General features: G+C 42.2%; 1 protein-coding gene across 1 annotated transcript in view; it reads right to left on the reverse strand.

Moving 5' to 3' along the window:
• Window positions 1-11,426, reverse strand: part of LOC111869644 (U7 snRNA-associated Sm-like protein LSm11) — a 40,027-nt gene extending 28,601 nt beyond the window's left edge. Inside the window, exons 1-2 of the mRNA XM_023861309.2 lie at window positions 11,207-11,426; window positions 6,966-7,035 (exon numbers count right to left, since the gene is read on the reverse strand). Of these exons, the coding sequence (XP_023717077.1) occupies window positions 6,966-7,035; window positions 11,207-11,380 (244 nt within the window). The 5' untranslated portion in view covers window positions 11,381-11,426. The remainder of the gene's footprint in view (window positions 1-6,965; window positions 7,036-11,206) is intronic.
• Window positions 11,427-11,802: the final 376 nt, after the last annotated feature.

Below are 11,802 nucleotides of genomic sequence, written 5' to 3' on the forward strand. Positions count from 1 at the left end.
CCAGCCCGTAGCCAGTCGCTATACCGACTGCGCTATCCTGGCTCCTCACGTCCCGCCCGTAGCCAGTCGCTATACTGACTGCGCTATCCCGGCTCCTCACGTCCAGCCCGTAGCCAGTCGCTATACTGACTGCGTTACCTCGGCTCATAGTAAGATAAGATACTTCTGCGTTCGTATTATTCGGTAACTGTAATTTGCTTAATTAATTTAAAATTATAATACAGAATTTCCGGAGCAAGTACTTATATGTTGGTAAACAAACCCTTCAACAGTTATTACCGCCAAACTGTACCATGCAGTAAGTATATAGATAATGAAAGAAAGTTTCACCCATGGCAATAGCAATGTCTCGTTTATGCATGACGCGTCTGCTGTCTGGATATACACGAATATAGTAGTTTTAGGTCTAGCAGACCACAGATAGATGCCATGGCGACAAGAGGATGGGCAATGCTTTCGAATGCAAATATTTGCTGTATAATAATAGAAATAATTATTGCAATAATTATTTCCTCGAAATAATCTAATTTTTATATAAGTACCGTATAAGACACACCGCAACGTGTGCATTTTCTGGATCCCTGTTAACTTTTATTAAGGACTAAGACTGTTCCTCTTTCACTCACGGAGCTTAACCCTTCTTGAGGAGCCACCAATTGTGCAGCTACTCGTGAATTTCCCAATATTTTATGGAACCCGAAGGTTCATTACCGTGTTAACAAGATCCCTCCACTATTCCTTATCACGAGCCAGATCAATCTAATCCATACCATTCCACCCTATCGCTCTAAGAGCCATTATAATATCAGGGTATTGCTGTGAATGAAATGCAGATCAGCTGGCAAGAACAGGATCTGAACAGCCGTTCGTACGACCTGAACCAGCTTGCAGCATCTCAGTAGTAGAGTACTGCTGAGAATGGAACCGCAGATCAGCCGACAAGACAAATATCTGAACAGCCGTTCGTAGGACCTGAACCAGCTTGCGGCATCTCAGTAGGAGAGTACTGCTGAGAATGAAACCGCAGATCACCTGAAAAGAACAGGATCTGAACAGCCGTTCGTAGGACATGAACCAGCTTGCGGCATCTCAGTAGGAGAGTATTGCTGAGAATGAAACCGCAGATCAGCTGGCAAGAACAGTATCTGTACAGCCGTTCATAGGACCTGAACCAGCTTGCCGCATCTCATACGGCAGATCAGCTGGCAAGAACAGGATCTCAACAGCCGTTCGTAGGGCCTGAACCAGCTTGCGGCATCTCAGTACGAGAGTATTGCTGGCAATGATACGACAGATCAGCTGGCAAGAACAGGATCTGAAGAGCCGTTCGTAGGACCTGAACCAGCTTGCCGCATCTCATACGGCAGATCAGCTGGCAAGAACAGGATCTGAACAGCCGTTGATATGACCTGAACCAGCTTGCGGCATCTCAGTAGGAGAGTATTGCTGAGAATGAAACCGCAGATCAGCTGGCAAGAACAGGATCTGAACAGTCGTTCATAGGGCCTGAACCAGCTTGCCGCATCTCATACGGCAGATCTGCTGGTAAGAACAGGATCTGAACAGCCGTTCGTAGGGCCTGAACCAGTTTGCGGCATCTCAGGAGAGTACTGCTGGCAATGAAACCGCAGATCAGCTGGCAAGAACAGGACCTGAATCAGCTTGCGGCATCCCAGTAGGAGAGTATTGCTGGCAATGAAACCGCAGATCAGCTGGCAAGAACAGGACCTGAACCAACTTGCGGCATCTCAGTAGGAGAGTATTGCTGGCAATGAAACCGCAGATCAGCTGGCAAGAACAGGACCTGAATCAGCTTGCGGCATCCCAATAGGAGAGTATTGCTGGCAATGGTACAGCAGATCAGCTGTCAAGAACATGACCTGAACCAGCTTGCGGCATCTCAGTAGGAGGGTATTGCAGGGAATGAATCCGCAGATCAGCTGGCAAGAACAGGATCTGAACAGCCGTTCACAGGACCTGAACCAGCTTACTGCATCTCAGTAGGAGAATATCGCTGGGAATGGAACCGCAGATCTGCTGGCAAGAACAGGGTCTGAACAGCCGTTCATAGGAGCTGAACCAGCTTGCGGCATCTTAATTGAAGTTGCCAAGAAAGCGATCATGGGGAAGGCCGCGCCATAGCTCAAGCGGTTATTCGCTGGCTTCCCACCGCGGCGGCCCGGGTTCGATCCCGGGTCTGGTCAGGTGGGATTTGTGGTGGACAAAGTGGCGCTGAGGCAGGTTTCTCCGAGTACTTCGGTTTCCCCTGCCAATCTTCATTCCACCAATTGCTCCACAATCACCCTCACCTATCATCTGGGGCTGGTACAATAGGCCAGATGTGGCCGCAGTACAAGGGACTTAATCCCACCCCACTAGCAGTAAAGAAAAAAAATAACAAAAAACACTGGGGATCCACAACTGGACTCAAACAGGCAAAAGGATTCATACCAGGACCCTCTGCCAAAACAACGATGGACCTGTTAAAATTAAACAGAGATGAATTAGTATGGGTGGTAGGATTACTTATTGGACACTGCCACCTAAAAGGGCACCTTTTCAATCCGGAGCTGACAGACGCCCCATCTTGTGAAAGGTGCCTACAAGAAGACGAATCAGCCACACACATCTTATGTGATTGTGGGGCCATTGCTTACCTAAGATATCGCCACCTGGGTCAATTCTTCATGGAACCAAGTGACTTTTATGACGCCCCCATAAATAAAGTCCTACATTTCATTCGAAGTGTAGGATTAATAAAGGGTCAATCCAAAGGGGAAGCACAAGATCACTGCAGGTCGCAGTGCGAGGGCAGGTTTCTATGGCTCACCCCTCATACTCTATTTTAATATTGTCCACCCACCTACGCCTTGGTCTTCCCACCAACATCCTATGTGCATTCCTCTTCTCCCCCATTCCTGTTTCTCTTTCAGAGTAACATTTAGTGAGATACGCTGAAAATATACTCAGGCCTTTTAGTAGAGTGGGTCATAAAACTAATTAGCGTAATGAAACTCATGTTTCATAATGTGTACTCGTACGCCATACAAACGTATCTATTAAAAATCGCTAAATAAACCAAAATAAAACATAGAAGTGGAGAAGTTCATGGAGGTAGGCCTAGACCCACTGGGGCTGTAGTGCCAAGGGGGGAAAAAAACATAGAAATCCATACTAATCGCTTAATAGGATGTCGTAGTCTACGCATAGTTTATCAGCATCTTCAGAACGTTTAAAAAGATATGGGTAAATGTTCATTTAGACTTCTCAATAAAGAGATTGAAGTGTAAATAAGGCGTAACTCACAAAACTTCAAACTTATTAACTTATTTCAAGGTTCATCAAAACCTGTCAAAGTTCCGAAAAGACATGGTTAAAATACATGAACTAATTTAGGCTCTTAGGCCCTTAAAATCAAACTTTTAAACAATAATGGTCCTATTGCAGAAGCGTCGTAACGGCATATTTAATATTATTAAAATCCGTCAATGGAACGTTCACGAAACAAACGAACCAAACTAAATCCAAATCCGGATGCCACAAATGCATACATACATACATACATGCATACATACGGACGGCTATGACAGAACTAGTTAAGTGTTTGAAGAGCAACGCTTGTGGGATGTTAAGCCGTATCGTCTCGTAGAAGCCTTCTTCAGGGCCAAGGAATAAGCCGGGCAAACAAGCAACAAGCAGTCAGCACCATTAGGAACCTCAGAGCTTACATAACAGATGTTTATTTTCAAACTCCTTTTTGAAACGCAACTAAGAATCATAAAATAGATATCTTACGTTTTACCACAATAAGTACAGGGGGACGCGGTAGCGTAGCTGGTTGAGACACTATGCTACAAGGGGAAGGTCGCGGGTTCGAGTCACTATTAGGTGGATTTTTATCAATTGACCTAATCCTTCCAGCCGCATTATGGCCCTGGGGTCGACTGAGCCTCTAACAGAAATGAAGACCAGCAATCTTCCTGGGCGGTAAAAGGCGACCGGCGCGTAAGGCTGACAAACTTGCCGCCATCTGTGAGCCGATTGTCTAGAAAATGTGGGAGTGTCGACGTCTCACAAGCCTAATGGCCTCTACGGCCTGTTACCACATAAGTACAGAAAACCTACAGAATGTGTAACTGTCCACTCGTCACAAAGCAGCGGATTTTTACTAGACATGACGATACCTGTTGGGCACTGTTGTGTCACTTCTTACCAGTTTATAAGCCGGACCTGCTTACGCGTTATACGACGCTAAAATAAATAAATTTCGGATTTTCCCTCGTTTCTGGTCAGAAACGTAATGTAATTTTTAACACTGCTGCTTAAATAGTCTTCTTTTATAATCTCCCAGTATTTAGGGAAACTGTCACACTTCCTAGTAACCCACGAAGTCTCAATGAGAAATGAAATTTGAAACCCCCAGAAATCGATACAAAGGGCATCGACATGTTTTGTCTCTTTTTATTTTCTTTTAATAAATGTATTGTCACGTATACGGGGTTGGCGTGACGAATAATAATGGGTTCTGAATTTGATGACTGGGTTTATTCGCACTTCTTTACAATTACAGTCAATTATAACAGCTCACACATTGAACTCCTTCTGAATTCTCTTACGGATGAGTTACGACTCCTGTCTGAAGAATGCTGTATGAAGAATCTCTCACTCATTTCTGACTGTTGTCCGAATCTGAATCACTACTGCTCCCGAATTCACAAATGCGCGCCTTTTATAACTGCCGCACGGCCGGGATAGAAGTCGCCATGTCGAACAGTCCCTCTGTTCTTTTTGTTGTCACAGGAATGCCTTTGTTAACATTCGTTGCCGCGGAAACAAGTGCTTACTTACCCGCTGCCTAACAAGAATGGCTTCCGCTTCTGCTATTATTCCGGCTTTTAGTCAGCGTTTACCTAACCGTTGCCTAGCAAACGGCCCTCTGTAGCACTGTCTTATAAACATCTTATTCTATCATAGCAATAGCCACGCGATTTTCGAATGGATCTCTTAACTCGTAGGGACGAGGGCACACCAAGGATCGCAACGCAATCGCAATTTCCGAGAATTGTTGCTGGTTTCTAGATTAGCAGGCGCACATTGAGGAAACTTATGTTTGAGTAGTTGCTCACATCATCTTATGTGGGTATGTTCGTCCGGCGTAATGCACGATTGTATTTTGTAATTTCGTACACTTATCTTCTGCAACGGAAGGTAATAATACTGATCCTGTCATAAATGTGGCGGTAGTAATTGAGACCGATTGAGACGGCGTGAGAAGAGAGGACGACGACGACCATAAGGGTTGTTAATTAATTTGTTTTAATTAAGGTCAGGAAATAACGCGTTCACACGCGATACGAAATTTTGACATACAATGCAACAATTTTAGCAAGATACAAGACATCTGATGATGGCCGTATATAGACCATGTAATGTGGAAGAAGGGTGACTGTATAATAAGTTGTATTTGAGATGGAAATATATGTGAAATAAATTATATATCAATGCAGCAGGATGCCTAAATACAATATTAGGAAAAGAAAACATTTGGTGCATCCGTTCTTCTGTGACAATTGAAACTGAGACGCTTGCTTATTCGTACTGTTTCGAAAGAACTTAACCTGGCTCCAGACTCCGTCTCACGAGAAATTTTTTCCCAAGCCAAATCTATTTTGTTCTGCGTAGCACAGTCTGGATGGCGTTTGTCAAATATAATTAACTGCACAAAAACAAATTAGCGGCTTCGTCAACCTTTCGTGCCATCTTAAAAAACACATGAATCCCTGAAGCGCGTTATAAATCAGTTGACACTAGGAAACCAGGTGGCAGCGCAATTGTCAGAAGACTCCACTGCCTGGAGTTTCCAAGTCTTTCCGCGAGTTGTATTGTCGTGTCCTCATTTTGCGCTGCTCCATTCAGTAATGTGTTCAACTCAGGCTGATAACAATTCTGAGAAATTGCGGTTGCGTTGCAGTTGCCAGTTTCCTTGGTGTGCCCTCGCCCTTAAAGAGCATACTCCCGCCATCTGTTGCTTACTGCTCAATTCAGATACGACGACTTCCGGTATAATTAGGAACAGGTTTCGTTGCAGCAAGGTCTGCTACGAAACAAAACGCAAGGCATTTACAATATAAGAACGTTCGTGCTATTTTCCTGCTCACGTGTGAACATTAAAACGAAAATCTCAACTGTCCTTTTCATACACAAGATGTAACTAATATATACAAAACAATTTTGTTACTGTCGTCATTCACGAAGTTGTAACTTGAACAATTTCTTTGGCGTAACCAATAATGAAGATCACGAATAATTGTCACAGTTTTATCAACAGTCGCACACTCATTGTCATGCATATTACTGGTGAGTTAAATACTTGCATTTGTTATGTTTTCGGCTTCATGAACAAAGTTTGTGAGGGGGGGGGGTAAAGTGTTCCCTATGCTTAAACACTAATAAAGGCGTATGGGGGAGTGGATGTATGGATCCACAGTTTCTTGATCTTGGCACTAGCTGGAAGTGAATGGTCTGCTTCATGTCCCGTAGGGGGGAGGGTATAAGTTAACACTGAAATGGATTTTGAGTAGGGTATGTGGATGCATCGATCTGGTTCCTGATTGGATCCAGTGGTGGGTTTTTAACTTGCAAACTTGGTAATGAAGCGTAATATCCCGTAAGAGAACAACTAAGCAACTATCTGGCTTCCAAGCACTCTTTTCCATTGAGCAAGTCTGTACCCCAAGGTATTCATTACTGTATCACCATAATCTCACTTCTGCAAAGTTCTTCTTAGCTGTAACAATAATACCATCACACACACACACACACACAAAGTACATGATTAAATTTACATTATTATTTTATGATTAGTATACCTAGTACATAAGAATCAGGATGTGGAGGTTTAATACTCTGCATCCCTCCAGCTGAATGTCAAGACAGTTACTACATGCTAGGAAGTAGATACTTACGCTGATGTGGAAGAAAGCGCCTCACTGGTTGTTCTTCTGAAGATGGGCCTGGTTCACTATCCTTATCAACCTAAAAATAAAATTGCATCCATGACCAACCTTCTGTTATTAAAAATATGGCAACATTCTATTTGAGATTTGAGGTTCCCAGCACTTCAGCTTTCTGTTATTTCACATTTATGTGCATGGACTAACATTATAGTTTTATGGCATGGGCTCCAGCTGGATCTTTTCTTGGAGTGTGAGGGCAGTTTTCCAATTGATGCAAGCAGAAAACACATTTCATTCTCTTCAATTCTGATACCTTTCCAATGTGTGTGTGTTTGTGTGTGGCGGGGAGATATCTTGACATGGGGAACCACAACTTATATCTTTCCTTATGTGGATAGCATCCTCCACGTTTGCAAGGTTAACTGAATGTTTAATTCAATTTCAGGATTAGGTGAAAACTTCTTCCTTTTAGTGCCAATGTCAATGCCAAAGTCATGCCTTGGCCTTAATAAAAGTAACAGTTTTTTAGGACCGCCTCTGTGGTCTTAGTGGTCAGAGTTCCTGGCTACAGATCCAGAGGTCCTAGGTTCGATTCCCGGCACTGCCTGTTTTCCGAGAAGTAGTGGATCTGGAACGGGGTCCACTCAGCCTCATGAGGACAATTGAGGAGCTATTTCAAGGAAATAGCAGCTCCGGTCTAGAAAACCGAGATTAACGGCCATGGGGAACCACTGTGCTGACCATGTGACACCCTCTATCTGCAAAAGTTGGCACTAACTTCGCCGACAAGTGACGGTCGCTCGGTCGGTATAGTTCACTTGCGGACTGGAACTACAGAGTTTGTTTTTGTTTAAAAAGTTCTAAGACTCCTTAAATTGAGAATTGGACTGTTACAAGGTCTCTAACAGGACAACAGATAATGCGGACAGCCACCCACAGCACGAGTAAAATTCCGATCAATAACCTCAAGACCTCACAGCCACTGTAATCAGTAATTCTGTGAATACTGACATGTTTTCGACAAACACATTAATATTAAAACCAGAGTAGCTTCATCCTGCATAAAAACTGCTCATTCTATAGTGCTCCTCTTCTGCAGAAAGAATATAAACTTTGTGGTATAATCTGTGAGCATAATTTACTAACAAATCTTGCATGTAGATAATGAGTGCATAACAATATCAGATTTGTACTTAAAGCCAGCTGTACTATGGACTACAAGTGAGGAAGGGAACTGTGAAATGTTGAGCAAATTCTTGTACCATACAACACTGTGTTAGGTGCTGACAAAACCCAAAGTGTATCCAAAAGCTGTGGATTAATATTTACTTTCAGTTCACACAAAAAGGATTGTGAAGGCGCTTTTGACAGTACAAGAACGTTCAAACAATTTTTGACTGCAGAAATTTGAATGGTGCAAGGCCAAGAGCTGATCACAGTGTGAATGTCATTGCAAACCCTATCACTGACATCACTAAGTATAAAGTGATGAGTATCATATTCTGGGACATAAAGCTGTATAGCCCAGTAGAATTCCACCCACATTTTAGAGGGAAATCAGTAGCCTTCCATTAGACTGCATGGCATTACTTGCCAGAAGACAGCACTTTCCAAAATCACTGCTGTGAGAACCTCAAATCCATCAAGTATAGATTTTTTCCATAGGATGACAGAAGGTTGGCAGTGCTTTGTACACTAAAAGCGGAGTTCTTAAACTTTGTCTGAGAAACTCGTCTGATTTAAATAAATAATGACCTAATTCCATACTAGACTATGACACAGAAAGACAGTACGATACCAGTCCCTTTTGACATGAGACCCCAAAAAACAAAGCAAAAGCAAATAAGATCTAAAAGTGTGTGACAATGGTACATTGACGGTTCAGAGATAGGGAACTAGCTGTATCTATTGGACCCAACTGAGTAGGTTTTACCTGAGGACGGGGACAGAATCCAGTCTCCGAAATGTTGTGTTTTAAGAAATAGACAGGATGATGGATAATGTCCAAAAACATAATACTTAAAGCAAAAGCAGTCATCAGAAAATTCTAGACGTTTGAGACCGAAAATTGAACATTCACATCAAGACTGAGGCTCACTTTTCTTCTTCTTCAGTTGATTTTGAAACTCTTAAGACTTGCACATGCCTCTCTTATTTATATTACAGTGTTATATAATTTACTTTTGGTTTTGTGTCATATTTACTCTTACCTATATTTAAATCACAGGAAGTTCGTAGTTGGCCTATAAGAGAACTGTTTGTGGTTGCATATGACTGGTCACATGTTGGACCACCAGGGTTTGATTCCCAGTGGGAGATGGGATCTTTCCCTTTGTCACTATGTTTATACAGGTTCTGGGGCCCTCCCAGCCTCTTAACCAATGAATGCTGAAGGCTCTTTCCCAAATGGTACAGTGAACAGTGCCGAGGTTAACATGCATGAATCTATTACCTTGGTCCCCACAAATCTTCACATTGTGGTATTAATTAAGAATAGAGTGTTTATCACTTGATGTGAGTTTTATCAGTAAATTGTACAGAAAAGAAAGTGACATAAGGTTCAGGTAGAATGAAAGACATTGATATGATATTTCACTGATTTTCATTGTTCCCTTTCACTCAGAACACATTTAACTTTCAGTGTTATATTTCTGCTACCTGCATGTTTACTTGCAGTTTGAAATATGTTAGAATTAAGAGCTCTTGTACGAGAGAAACCATGATGGAGAAAATGGAAACTAATCTAACATCAGTAATGTAACCAGAGAAATAAGCATGCCGTTCTTGACTTGTCAGCTATTAGAAGGCAGAGTGCATTCATGTTTCCTCATTGAAGGTCATCCCACCAAAGTTTAGTTGATGAAAATAAATTATTTCATTGACTATCAAAAGAAGCAGCCAGGATAGCTCACTCAGTTAAAGTGACAGGCTGTGGACCTGAATGACTAAGGTTTGATTCTACGTAGAGGTAGAGATTATTTCTCATTTTACACTGTGCCCATCTGTTCTCTTATACCAAGGCCTATTTCATCCAGAGGAAATCAGAAAATCATTTCCATCCGAGACAAAGTTAAAAATGTGCAGTGTTACCTCTGTTCCTCCATCTTCATGGTGTGATGCTTAAGCCCACTGGCCATGGCTACAGCTATATATTCTTAACATGCGTTTGTCAAATGTACGCCTCACAAATTACAAAATACTCGAGACATTTTTAAACAAAGATAACATAATAAAAATTGTATGGGGGTCTTGTTCTGTTGTGATGAATGGTGCAGAATTATAAAATGCATGTTCAGCTTTAACAGGATGGTCTAGTAATATGGATACATGATGAGCAGCAGAATATGCAGGCTGACACTATATGTTCTAGATCAGGGGTGGAAGCATTACGACCTGCAGGCCACATCAGGCCTGTGGAGCATTTCATTCACCCATGGAGCTATTATGAACATTTTTGTAAATTATTTTTATATCATTTTTTTTCCTCAGGAACACAAGAAGTTTTTATTTCATGCAGTTTTTTCAGCAGTAACCATTTAGTCCATAGTTTGCTTCCAACAGTGTTCCTGATATGTGACTCAGCACAGCACCTGCAACCCCTAATCAGACCTACCAGCTATAAAATGTTCCCACCCCTTGTCTAGATATTCATTCATTCATTCATTCATCAGTAATCTGTCAGATGACAGGTCCACAGTCTCTCCCAAAACAGTTCCTCCACTTAATGCAATCATTAATAATGATTAATACTTAATACTGATCATAAAATAAAAGAATATGTATACAGTGACAGCCACAGTGGTGAGTATAACCGTAATTACGTTATTTCTGCTATAGGAAAAGAACTCTGCTATACTGGCGACAGACCTTGAACCCAGTCTAAAGTTGAAGTTCATAATACCACTGCAGCCTTCAAATATCATTAGCTTCAGCGTCTGAATATCACTTTCACTCCATACGCCTTGCCTCGGAACAATTCTGAATACCGCAACTTTTATATGCTAAGATATAACACGGTGCTAACACCACGAAAGTACTTAGGCGTAACCCTACCGGCTGTTCGTTTCAGTTCATAGTAAACTTGCCCTGTATACATTACTAACAACGGATGGGCGAGCATTCTATACGTATTAATGTGTGTGCAAATATGACTGTGGCATTCTTACACAATTTATAATGTGCGAAGTTCTTTTTCAGATCACTTGTTTTCCAATTTTAACCTCCAAACTGTACTGCAGTCGAGAACATACCTTTTTCTTTTTCTCACGAGGGTTTAATGATGAGTGGTATTTATGTATATTATCAAAAACTGGCGCATTTTCGATTGGAAGACGAACATTCTTAGAATATAACGCTTTCAAGGGATTAAATTTTGGCGACGTGAAATCTAAAGCCTCATCCTCTTCTTCCTTCCCATCCGCCATATCGTACACATTTAATGCTCACAGGCTCACGGATAGTCAGAGGATCTGAAAACCGACATGGCAACCAACATCAGAAATTTATTGCAGCATACAGCGCAGGTCCGTCCATATTAGTTCGTAAGGTCTCCGCCTGCAATTTACCGCGCCACTTGTTACGCTGCAATGCCAATGGTAAGAATGCGTCAGGGATAAGAGGATATCCTCTTTTAGTCTACTTATTCTTTATTATTGCTAGTGGGGGTGGGACTAAGTCCCTTGTACTGCGGCCACTTCTGGCCTATTGTACCAGCCCCAGGTGATAGGTGAGGGTGATTGTGGAGCAATTGGTGGAATGAAGATTGGCAGAGGAAACCGAAGTACTCGGAGAAAACCTGCCCTAGCGCCAATTTGTCCACCACAAATCCCACTTGACCAGACCCGGG

Source organism: Cryptotermes secundus, unplaced genomic scaffold, assembly GCF_002891405.2.
Source record: "Cryptotermes secundus unplaced genomic scaffold, Csec_1.0 scaffold862, whole genome shotgun sequence".
NCBI classification, from domain to species: domain Eukaryota; kingdom Metazoa; phylum Arthropoda; class Insecta; order Blattodea; family Kalotermitidae; genus Cryptotermes; species Cryptotermes secundus.